General features: G+C 45.4%; 1 protein-coding gene across 1 annotated transcript in view; it reads left to right on the top strand.

Moving 5' to 3' along the window:
- IGDCC3 (immunoglobulin superfamily DCC subclass member 3) overlaps window positions 1-13,133 on the top strand; it is a 170,621-nt gene that overhangs the window by 91,289 nt on the left and 66,199 nt on the right. The window contains exon 4 of the mRNA XM_024194974.1: window positions 7,696-7,833. Coding sequence (XP_024050742.1) covers window positions 7,696-7,833 — 138 coding nt within the window. The remainder of the gene's footprint in view (window positions 1-7,695; window positions 7,834-13,133) is intronic.

The raw sequence follows: 13,133 nt of genomic DNA, 5'->3' as shown, positions 1-13,133 counted from the left end.
CCCCGCTCTTGCTAAAGCCGGCCCTGTCTACAAAACCTACTCCAGTGTTTCAATCACCCTCCCTAGTGTGATGAAAAGAAAAAACAAAGTCAAATCATGCACCCATAGCTCAGCAAGCAGCCAACAGTAGATGACAACTTAAGAACTTTGTGCAGGAGAAGGCACTCTCTGTCCTCAGCTTCCTTTTAGAAAACAGGTGGTTTGCTTCTTGGTGGTTTCAAAGTGTCAGAGGTTCTTAGTTTCTGTTGGTTGCATTCTTCCTGAATGGCCACTATTGGGCAAAGAACCCAGCAGTCTGGGTTTCTTCTTGGCGATATAGAAACCTAATTTACATGTCAATTTCAGATAAGGAATTATACTGCAGAACGAATGGTAAGACAGGTGCCGATTTTCAAAAAACGCGTATGTGAAATTGTGCATGGAAAAAAGGTGTTCCGTAGAGAAAATCACGCATGCAGATGGTCAGTCAGACACACAACTCCAGCTTGAATTGAATTAACCATTTTTTGAAGATACACAAGCAGGAATAGAATCCAGCTTCCTCTGTTGCACCTGGACAGGTCTGTAGGGCTGACAGGTGAAATAAGGCATAAAAACATATAATGGTCAGTTGAGCGAGCCGGTCTGACCCCGATTATACCCGAGGAGCAGATCCATTAAGCAAGAACTTGGACATAGTCACTTTTGAGTGTAGAACAGCACTCTGAACAAACCAATTCTGGAATTTCTGGAGCTTCAGATGTCCCTTAATGCGATACAGCGGGGCAGGACTTCAGCATCTGTAGACAATCACCACATCTCATTACCAGGAGTCACGATCCTGTTGTCTCATACAGCTATGCACACTGAGGCCCCTGATCTGCCTAGTTAGACTTGTGTCACCAAGCCTGCTGTAATCCTCGGACATGGCTCTGTGGCCAGGGACGGCATAGAGCTTGGGCTGTTCCTTTCCTGAATGCAAGATGAGTCTCTCGACTGCATGTAAGAAAACAGCCTTTGGGAAATGGGGAGAGGCTGGGGCAGAGAGATGTACATCAAATCTGATGGGAGAAGAAAACGGCTTAACTGGTTCTGAAAGACCAGGTAGCATTCGAGGCCTGTTACAGATCTGCTTGCTTGATGTATGTGAACAGTAGCTGCAAGGAGGGGAAAATGAACAATAAATTATCAGCGGGCTGAAGTTCTGTTTAACAATTTACTGCTCTGAGTTATTATTTCACTCAGGGAGTAAAGTGCTAGCTGCTTTCATCTGACCATCTCTCACTCTGAATGGATATTCCCCTGGTTTCCTTTATGTGCAGCATTTGTGGTATTTGTTTTCCTTAAAGAAACAAATACCACGATGAATAAGTCAACACTGTGCAGACTGCACTGATATAAGTGCTGTTTCACTAGCGGAAGTTACACCATTATCATCAGCGTGAGCACTACATAGATAGCATTTAAACGTGCTTTCACCTTGCATCAGTATAAGTGATGCACCGGCATAAGTGCATGGGAGTTGCACTGCCATAATAGAACACAAAATCACCTCACAAACCTTTGCATCTTCTTCTTGCCCTTGGATGTGATGGTGGCAGGGGATAAGAATTACACCGACTGGTGTTCTGCCCATCACCTCCATAATTGGGTCTGTGAATCTATATCATTTGTCCACCTGCAAAGAAATGGACCCACGCCAGTTTTTTATTGGAGCCTTGGAACTTGGTTTCAGAACCAAGACTTTGCTAATGGATCAGAGGAGATACAAGATGAAGATGGTTTCTGACAAGGGCTGCAGCACCAGAACAGGATGGACTGTCAGTGTGTCTCACGGGGATGTTGGTAAAAGAGAGACACCTGATGAGCAGGTTGCTGGTTCAAGAAGATTCGTTCTTTGCTGACGTTTCCCTGTTTCCTGGGAGCGTGGTGGAGCTTAAGTCCCTCTCTGATAGAACTGCTTGCAGGATGCTTTCTGATCAGTTTTGTTGTCCTTGCAAATTCTCCCACATGAGATGGTTGTACAAGAGGATGGACAACCTGCCTGCACCCCAACCTACCAGTTGGCACCGCTTGCCTCACTCTTAGACAATGCTGTGGTGATGGAATTGGAAGAACTGGAGGCTAGAACCACTGGGGTTGCCTGCTGTGGATGTAGACCCTAAAGCATGCTGTCAGTCTCGCAGCTGTCTTCCCTCTCCTCTTCTGCAGCACGGGTGGTGGCCCCGTGGCAGCACAAAGCACAGATGTTTCTTCCATCCTATTGATTGATTATTTTCAAGTGCCTTCTTAGAGCAGATGTTCCCATGTGGCTTCCCTGCCTCTCTGTACTGATACCTTTCCTACACAAGCAGGAGACTGTGCTGCTGCTGCCGCCTTTTTGATCAAGATAGAAATGTCATTGGTGTGCGCTTTTCTTTCTCTAACAGAGTACTGGTCCTTATTAATGGTGCCTGGGACCTTTTACCAGCCTGAACATCCTTCTCTTTGGTGCCGCTGCCACGGTGACTGATTTCAGAGGTGGGGACTTTGTGCCGCAACCGAAGCCAGTTTCGTTTAGGAATGCCAGCTGTTTCCTTTTACTCCCCTGCGGTGTTTTGAAACCTATTGGACTCTGCTGCTAGCTTGCTCGCCTAGAGCTCTCGACCAAGAATCGCTCCTTCATTCCTGCCCCCTGGATCAAACGAATTTCCTGTGTGGTGTGGAGAACCTCCTGACTGATCGTCTGCCAAGATCAGCCGCTCTGCATGGAAGGCTGGTGTTTTACATTTCCAGCCACAGTCAACATAGGCCCTGCTCGGCAGCCACCTACCCTTTGCTTGCCCCTGTGCCAGCACCATGGGAGGTAGCACTGGTACACTGCACTCTGGTTACTTCTGAATTGGAGGCGATGAAACCGTAAGTGGCTCCCATCTGGCTTTGGCAGCCAAAGGAGCACGGTGCAGAGCCCACATAGGACAGACCCCGTCAGGGTGCAGAGTGGAGCTGTGTTGTACCTGTATACTAACAGATATGCAGGCCAGCCCCCAACCTGCCTGGCCAGGTCCCCTCTGGGGCTCTGATGTACAGCTGGAGATGCTAGCCCGTTGCTTCTTGTGAACAGAGAGCAGCATGCTTCCCGGTCCCTGTGTCAGGGGCATGGGGAAGAAAATAGGCTATTTGCATTTTGTATTTCCCGAGGCATGACCAGGCAAATGAGGTGGACCTCATCCCTTGTTCCAGCAACACAGAGGAATGGGGTTGCCCAGTCCTTGGTTTATTATGGCACATATACTGGTCTCTTCCTTCCCCCACCCCCAGCCCTGCTTTATTTACTCTGAGTCTCTGCCAAGAAAACATCCCTGGATCTTGCACCTTACTGGGCTGTTCATTCCTGTTCTCATGGTGAAGACAGACACCCCTGTCATTCGATGGACATTTCCATCCAGACCGGATAAAGCAGGAGGGAAGACGCCATCAGGAACAATCCTGCCTATGAAGAGGGAGGGATAAGATGATGTATGAGGTCTTGTCCATTTGTCCTTTCTACGGTTCAGTGAGCAAACCACGTTGCATGGGGATAGAGGGGTTGGTGCAGATAAGAATGGACACACACCAGAGGTCGCCATTTAAGATGAACCCCAAATGGATTCTTCTGGGGTTCAAAAGAGTTTGGACAACTTTTAAAACAGTTCTGTTTCATTTTGGCTGCTGATCGTGCCCTTCTATTTCTGGTTCTGGACAGAACTGTAGGAATCTTGGGAAAGTGCTTTATTTCAGCCTTGGCCGGAAGTGAGCAGTACCAGGAATCTTGGGAGAGAACCTGTTCTTGTGAGATGTCCAACCCAGGGCTGCAAATCCAGAGGGGTGCATGGCTTGCATAAGGTACAATGAAGTATTTGAGTTGGTCTTGGGGTTAAAACACAGCATGGCAGGCCAGGAGACCTGGGTTCCTGGGCCAGGAGACCTGGGTTCCTAACCCAGATTGGATCAAGATTTTTAAAAATGGGCGCTGAAAGTTAGGTTCTTAAGGTAATATTTAGGCATTTAAATAATGGTGAGCATCCATGGACTTCAGTGAGAGATGCCGCATGTTTTTAGTGCGTTTGAAAACCAGGACTTTTTATTTAGGAGCCTAAGTAAGAATTGAGGGGTGTGATTTTCAAAAAGCATGTTCATCCTACCTAGTTCTTAGACAGCGCTTTGCATTAATGGATCTTAAAGCGCTTTACAAAGAAGATCAGTATCCTTATCCCTATTTGACAGGTGGGGAAACTGAGGCACGGGGAGGAAAGTGACTTGTCCAAGGTCACCCAGCAAAGCAGCAGCAGAGCTGGGAACAGAACCATGGTCTCCTGAATCCCACTCCAGAGCACTAGGTCAAACTGCCTCTCCTCTCCTATGGAAGTCGACGATAACGCTTCCATTGACTTCAGTGGGAGCTGAGTGAGGCCAGTGCCGAGTGCTTCGGAATAAGAGCCAAGCCTTGGTATTGTGATGCTGCGGAGATGGTTTGAACGGTGTTGAGATCCCTGGATAGAAAGTCTCGTTTTTCAAATCTTCTAACGTTCGCCAGTTGTTAAATGTAATTAACTGCTCTGATTCGCTTCAGAGATTGGTATTGCACAGTGTAGTACTTAGCAAGGAGCCAACTTTTAAGCCACACATACACAACGTGATTTTTCTTGGATTTTACCTCTTTAAAAACAACCCATCCTGTAGCTTTATCACCCACTGTACAGCAGCCGTATACATGATTAAATGAGCCACTCATTTGTGGTTGCTTCAGTACTACTGTAATATCCCCTGACTTCAGCCCCCGCCGCAGTGTGAAGCTAAAAAGTACAGGAGGAAATGAAATCTAGCCTTTGCAAAGAATTTCCAATGCAGCATTTCTGTCTGAATGATCTTTGCAGTCATAAGAAGCTCCATGTACAAGAGCCAGTAGTGGAGAGATCTTAAAGCAGAATAGCACAATCCTCAATATTAGTCGCAAATCAGACTCAAATGAGCCTGGGCTGACTTAATTAAACCCTTCACCTCTTCCTACCCCCACTGCTGCCCTCAAACTCCTACGAATAGAAATTGATGGACGTATTTCTCCATGCAGGTGTACAGAATATTCTTGCCACCGGCAATGGATTGTTGAAATTCCTTAAACACTGCTTGACCTCAGTGTTTGTGGAGTATAACCTAAGTACACGAGAGTGGGACTGCACCAGATATGGACATTGGTCACTCTAAAAAGCATGCATCAGGCTATAACATTCAGCCTGTAGGTTGTCATGGCTTTGGGCTGATTTTGTCTTTCTGGAATTGGGCCCAGTTTTTAGTAACGGCAAACCTTTATTGTATGTAAGAAAGGGTTGTATCGTATTGATTCACAGCGACGTGCAATTTGTCTGACAGGTTATGGGTCTAGTGCACAGGGTATTATTTTGCTTTATCGCATTATGGTCATGCCCAGAGGCTTCAGCCAAGCTCAGGGCCGCATTGTACTGTACTCTGCATGTCCACGTACCAAGCGACAGTGCCTGCCTTGAAGAGCTTGCAGTCCAGCAAAGGAAGTATTGTTATTTCCATTTTACAGATGAGGAACTGAGGTTAAATGATTTGCCCAACTACACACAGGGAGTCTGTGGCAAAACAAGGAGTTGAGTCCAGCTCCTTCCATCCGCACACAGACTGTCTGATACGTTACTTCACGCCCCCTGTGCAGAGCAGACAATCTCCTGGGGAGAGACGGCTCTCGCGGGCGTTCAGCTTGCACTGCGTGGGGCTCCGTGGAAAGCTGCAGTGTGGGGAGTGCTGAGATGCAGAAGTTCTGGATTGGAAGGCATCGCTCTTTTTGTTGCCTCTTCATGCATTCTTAGCTTCAAAGAATGGTACTGGGTGCTAAGCGGCGTTGCCACGCTCCAGCATTTCCAGGGTTTCTGAGTCCTCAAGCGTACATCAGCTCTGCCTTATCTGCCTACCTCCTGGAAGATGATGAAAGGCCCAGAAATCAGTCAAATAACAGTACAGAGGAACTCGCCTCCTCCAAATCATATTTCAAATCTGTAGGAAGCACGAAAGGAAAGTTGGTCCTAGGAATATGGCACTGGGCTCTCACAAGATTTGGATTCAGTTCCCAGCTCTGCAATATGCTTCTTATGCAAGTCACCCAATGTCCATGGGCCCCAGTTGCCCACCTGCAAAATGGAATAATACTTCCTCTGTTTGTCTTGTCTGTTTAGACTATGAGTTCTTCGGGACAGGGATTATCTTTTGCTAGGAGTACCTGCCTCCTCTACCACGATCAGGTGCCAGTCTAGGCGCTACTGTGAGACAAGGAAATACTAATGGTACTGTAGCCCTGCCCATGAGATCCATAACTTGTCATACAAAGTGCATCGGTGTGAATCAATCTGCTCCACCCCTTTACTGCAAACCAGAAAGGTTTTCTGATATGTTAACCGTTTGGCCCGAAGTCAGAGGTGATGTCAATTGTTGTGGAAGGAACACCATGTGGAACCCCCTGTAGTATTTCCTTGGGGGGAATGTCCCTTTAAAAAGATCCCTGGAAGGAGAGACTTAGAAGCAGCCCCTGTGAGCAACACCAGGGGTCAGAGGCAGCAGCCTAGCCAAGCACATGGCCCTAGCAGCGATAAGAGATGGCTCCTTTACAGGCAGCTATCAGCTGTTCTGGATGCTGTGAGCCACGTCATGAAGTGGGGGAGGCTGCAGCTTCCCCTGTGTTTGTCCAGGCCCTAGCATGTTCTGGACTGCCACCGTCTAAAGTCCGTGGGTGTAACTTACACACCAAAGGGGAAGCGAGAGGTGAAACAGGAAAAACAATTCACGCGAGCGAGGGCATACAAAGGTGAAAGATAAAGCAGCCCTTTCCCTAATGGGTCTCACATCTCCTTACACTTGCCCTGTAGCTGCTTTCCTTCCTCTAAGCCACTTCCCCTTTCCCCCCACGTCACATACATCAGTTTACACCCACCTATTGGCGTGTACTTTCACCAGCGGTTTTGTCACGTCTAAATCTGGTCTGTTCCATTTAACGCTGCTTTTCAACAGAGATGGTATTCGGTCCATACCATTACAGATGACTTGGGCACCGCGTGCATTTCAGTTAAAAACTTGGCAGATCCATTGCTAATCAATGCTGTTTTTCTTATACTTGGCATATGTGTGCAGTATATGAATTGGATTTACAGAATGTGCTTGTGGACTGGTCATTTCTGTCAAGAGTGTTATCATGGAAACGTCAATATGCATATTTAAGGCACACTTCAACCTACACCTGTTATATAGGCAACGTCCTTGTTCGGTGTCACTTGTTAGTGAATGCATATAATGAAATCATTCGTTCTGGATTACATGGGTCACGTCCTGTTCCCTTTAGGCTTCATGTAGATCAATGGTTCTCAAACTTTTGTACTGGTGACCCCTTTCACATAGCAAGCCTCTGAGTGCGACCCCCCCTTATAAATTAAAAACACTTGTTTATATATTTAACACCATTATAAATGCTGGAGGCAAAGCGGAGTTTGGGGTGGAGGCTGACAGCTCGCGACCCCCCATGTAATAACCTTGTGACCCCCTGAGGGGGTCAAACCCCCAGTTTGAGAACCCCTGATGTAGATGAACTGAGCCCTCGTGGGTATCATTGTACTCTATAGTGTCACGTGTTGCAGTTAAGCACTAAAGCCTGGTAGGTCTCAGTTAACAGTGAGTATCTCTTTGCAGGCTCCCATTCGACGGTTTACAAGGATCCCATGATTCTTGTCGGCCCAGAGAACCTCACGCTGACTGTGCACCAGACAGCTATCCTGGAATGCATTGCAACTGGGAATCCCAGGCCCATCGTGTCCTGGAGTCGACTAGGTAAGCAACTGAGTGGCAGGAATTTCTTGGCACGGCTGATTGTCCTCACACGGGAAATAATTATGTGCCATTGATTATTTATTGCACAGGACAATTCAGCCTTCTCTTTACTCTTCAGGTTAATTGTAGACTCAGAACCCCTTTTATCTTTCTGTCTAGGGTTTGTACTGCCTTCCGAGTTCCTATTTCACCTTGTTATTGAGGTGGGTTGGTTGAAGCCAGACATTTTATGAAAGGCGATAATTTTATCTTTCCAAAAAGTGACAGCGTTTTCTTTAGTTACATCAAAAGCATCAACGTTGACTCCAGAGAAGTGAATTCATACACAAACATGTCTTCCAAGTAAAACAGACTTGAAAGAAAGTGTCTGTCTATTGAGTGATTTAAAATAAAACCAGGGAATGGGAGTGGTTAATAGTTGCACACATGAAGCTCTGAAGAATAGATTCTCAGTGGTGAGGTCAAGAGTATTTGTTAATCAGCATGAAAAACTGAGCCACTGTCAAATTCCATCACCCGAGTGGAGTAGTGCGGAGTTTTTTGCAATCGAAAAATGAATGTTATTTTAAGCTCTGCCTGCTCGACGTTAGCCCAGAGATCTGCATACAGTGGAAGGGTGCTTTCACATTTAACTGCCAAGCAGAAGTCTTTCCTGAATAAATAGCTGATGGCCTTTGTATTGCACTCTGGTACCTGAAAATATGTGTGTATTTGAACTGAACCCAGTGAATGTTTCCAGACCTTTGAGCTGTTCCTCCTCGGAGAAGCACATTGCAACCATTTCATTCTCACAAGATCTTCCCACCAGGATATTACTTGTTCCCCAAAGTGGCTCTGCAGGGTTATGGGCTACGTTTTTGGGAATGAAACACACTCTAAGTAGCTATGCTCACCCTAGACTTCAGCCACACTCCTTGCTTTTTATTCATGAATCTCTGGTTCTCAGACTTTGATTAATGGTGGTTAGCTTCCCAGTCTAGAGCCTTCAGGGAAACAGCAAGAATACACTTATATAGTGGTAATCCAGAAAGACTTTTTTTTCACACTGCCTTTTCCATTCAGATTCTATAGACTGTTAATACCACCTACCCAAGTCTGTCGCTAACTGACCTTTTCCCCCTGAGCAATAATCATCATACTGATACTGTTTTAAAAACCTGCTGGATACGCTATGCCACTGTGTTGCGATGTTCTTTTGGGCACAAGGCCGCTCTACCTTGACTCTCAACTATAATAAACTACTTTATAATTGCCCTAATTATATCAGCTCATTGGCTCGTTCAAAACACTTGTCTCCATAGAATGGTGTAGTAATGAAGATATAATAGCGTCAAGCCATATTACCCCATATAGATTCAGTCCAACACTACCATCTATCAAAAAAAACCCCAACTTCTCTGTCACGGCATTTGCTGTAGAGTTACCGAGTCAAAAGAAAACCTCACTCTTTTTATTTCCACGTAAGTATTATTTCTCCCAAAGAAACACATTCTTTTGTCTAATTCTGCAATGATGTGAAAGGTTGCTGACGGGTTAATGGATCTAGGGATCCTTTTGGCTCTGTTTTGAACTATTTCAATAACGTGTGAAAGTATCAGACATATTCATATTCCCTCACAGTCAGGAGGAGGGGAAAGGAGACAATACAACTTTGAGAGGATTCCAAGTAGGACCAAACCAGTTGAGGAGAGCGGGGAGGGGGCGAAGGGCATTGAAGGAGAGGTATTGTCATGCCTGATTGAGTTTATACATGTGTAGCTTCCTCATGTATGAAGTTTACCTGTCTGAGGCACCTCCTAAGACGCCAGTTCATGAAGAGTAATTGCAGGAGGACTCCTCTTAAATAACTGTTAAAGCAACACAGCTTGGAGAACAAAACTTTCTACACAGTACCATAAACTATAAAATATAGGACATCGGGGTCTTAAATGGAGACAGCCCACTTAGATTAGGCTCAGTTCAGTTTTATTTAAATAAAAACTAATATAAATGAATAATTTTCACACCATTTTTTTAAAAATCAGAAAAAGTCCCCATTGAAGTATTTCACTTTTGCAGGATTTTGCCGTTTCATGGGGGTCCTTTGCACCCCTCAAATTTTATTTTGCTGGCCATTTCAATGAAATGGCAATTGTTTTACTCAGAAATGAGCACAAATGTGAATTTTTGCATTGTTTTCTGTGTAAAAGCTGTCTTCTCTTAAACAAATGGAGCCACTTTTTGCTCTGACTTTGCCAAAAGCCTGGCTGATTTTCAGTGGGAAATGGACCCAGTTTTGTTTGGAAAAAAAATCACTCAAATCATGGGTCAATTTTTAAACGATATGCAATAAACTTTTACTTTTATTTCCTTGTGAATATTTTGTATCCCTCTACCACAAAGTTCTTGTGTCTCCCACTGCATGAAATGCTTTGCAAAGTGAAATGTTCATTAGAGGATTTGTGCCGAGAGAAGTATAAAATCATTAAGGTTTTGGTTTGTTCAAGAAAGATAAGATTTGTCCTTTCACAACTACACACTCGAACCTGAACCCATATGCGTACAAAAATGAATCTCCAGGGAACTTATTGCAAAGCCAGCAGAATGAATAACGATTCTTAATGTGTTACGTATCAGCTTATCCTTTAACTGACAAGCTGCTGATCTGGCCTCCATCAAAGGTACTGAGACAAAATAACACACTATTTAGAGAGATCTAGAAAAGTGAGACAAGGAAGAAAGGGCAGTGATTATCTGATAGCGTTATACAGAACTTGTCAGAAAGGGTTACACAATGGGAAGGAAATTACTAAAGAGAGAGCCATTCAACACATAAACCATACAACAGTTGTAGGAGCCAATTAATTGGTAACTTATTGGACACAGAAGCTTGCAATAGATGGCTGGTTGACAGGAGCACCATTCCCTGAAGTGTTTAGAAATAATAGAGTAAATTTCACCACTTCACACACTGAATAGTCAACTGTTGCAATGTATTCTAAATATGCTAATACATGGTGCCCAATGTCCGATGGAGTAGAAGACCCATGTGTCTAAAAAGTAGAAGGCTACTGTGCCAGGATACAAAGAATTCACAAAAGACCTAAATGGTCAACATTAGAAAGTTGTTACTTTCTTTCTACTTGCTACTTATAAAAGAAAGGCATCCGCGTTGTTGCATATTCATATCGCCTGGCACGTTTTAACGAATTTCTGTAATTGGTGCTGATGTGCCAGTCATTTGCTTAGTAGCCAGAACAATGGAATCCGTTACAGTGAAAAAGCATCCCAGATACCTTGGAAAATTAAATAACTTCTATCCCAAATTGCAGGAATCTTTCATCCAGATTTCACTCTAATGGGAATTTTTAAAACTTTATTTGAGCACTGCAAGGAGGTTCTTTGACGGTGTCTCCTATTTGGAGTATAGCTAGCTTCAGTGTGACCAGTGTTTATTAATTAGTAACCCAGCCGCTCTTCACTACCAGCCGAAACCCACACCTTAAAAACAACATGCCTTTTAAGGCCCTATCAGTATTCCACCCTGCTGGTCGCTAGTTGGTTCATAGTGTTGTTTTGTCACAATCGCATCAGCATAAAGTGAAATGGAAATGACCTAATTCTGCAGTCTCAGAGTAAGTCCACATACCTAGGGCTCAGTTCCTCCTATAGCCCCTGGAGAAGCCGTGTGACACTGGGACTCATAATGGTGTTTCATCTCCTGCTCAATCGGACAGCTTGCTGGATGTCAAACGATGGTCCGTGAACCACCTGTTCTAGTGGTTCATTGGTAGTTCTTTGATTCACTAGTCATCATTTCTAAGAGACTATAGTCTAGCAGACAGTGAATGTCACGGGGTAGGAAGATGTAGGAGGTCCACAAGATGGTTTTTGTCTTACGAAGTCATTCATAGAATTAAAACATTAGAAAGCCGCTGGCATGGCTGATTTCGGAGGACGCAAAGTGTCCTGTTTATTATTAGAGAGGCTGTTGTGGCTGAGTTTCTGGAAGGGACTGCTGCATGTAAATTTACTGGGCTCCTTGGGCCCCCGTGAAAAGGAATGCTATTTCCAAACGCTAGTCCTAAAAGGGAAAGGGAGGTGCTCGGTACCTTGCAGAAGGCACATAGTACGCTGTAGATTCGCACCCTGTCCCGGGTAGGCAGTTTGGGGATCTGAGCCCCCGTCTCCATTTGAGTCTGACAGATTGATTCCAAACTTCTGTAGTGCATGTGGTGGTTTGAGCCATTTCACCAAAAGAAACCGCAGAGCTCGGGTGAGAGCCGGGGGCTGGCTGCATGTGCTCTGGGAAAGGGTGTCTCAACTCTTCTGAGCTGGCATTGCAGCGGGAAGCTATTGAAGCACACCCATCGCTCTGCATGGTTGGGGAGTTCTCACTCTCATTTGGATGCATTGCCTCTTGTCCTTGCTAAGAGTGTGAGCTCTTCAGGGCATCTTTTCATCACCTGTTTGTATGGTGCCAGTGGGGCCCTGGTCCCTGGATAGGCTTCCAAGGCATTATCACAAGCCAAGTAATGGTACGTTCATGTTCTGTTTGGGTTTGAGTTTGCCAGACTGGTTAGACTTGGAAGGCTGGCTTCTTTGGAGATTGCCCAGCCTCTGTCGTTTTAAAGGGTGGATAGCTCTTCAGCGAGCTTTGGCAAACAGGATACAGTGAACAAGCCCGTCCGGATTGGCTCTCTGCTGCTCGCTGATTCAAAATAAGTTAAAGGTCACGTCAAACATTTCACTCCTCTGAGCCCCTGTAGCGTAGGGAGCCAAGCAGCGGCGTTTAGAGCAAGTTAGCTCTGGCCTCACCTTGGCTGGGGCAGGATGTTTTTCGTCTTTGTGATATAGCCTATTGCAGTGGTTGTCAACCTTTTTTTCATTTGCAGACCCCTAAAATTTTCAAATGGAGGAGGGGGGACCACTTTGGAAATCCTAGACATAGTCTGCAGACTCCCTGAGGTCCATGGACCCCCCAGTTGAAAACCGCTGTTGTATTGAAAGATGGGGACCTGGTGATTAAAGTCAGGAAAGCAGGTTTCCTGGGGTGTGTTCCTCGCCCTGTCATTAACTCGCTGAGACTGTGGGCAAACCTCGGTGTGGGGTTTCCCTCTCTGCACAATGGGTTTGAGAATATGTGTCGACCATGCCAGGGGGTTGGGAGGGGCAGTTCATGTTTGTGGAGCCCTCGTCAGAGGAAAGGAGCCAGACCTCTGCAAAGGATTATTTTTGTGCTCTCTCTGCGACTGAGAGATGGGCCTTGATGATAACACGGAGGGCTAGATCCGCGTGCGCCTAACTCCAGGAGAGGGTTC

Source organism: Terrapene carolina, unplaced genomic scaffold (genome assembly GCF_002925995.2).
Source record: "Terrapene carolina triunguis isolate 2854851 unplaced genomic scaffold, T_m_triunguis-2.0 Scaffold67, whole genome shotgun sequence".
Taxonomy (NCBI): domain Eukaryota; kingdom Metazoa; phylum Chordata; order Testudines; family Emydidae; genus Terrapene; species Terrapene triunguis.
The sequence above is the reverse complement of the archived record's forward strand: the minus strand, read 5'-3'. Positions and strand labels throughout refer to the sequence as shown.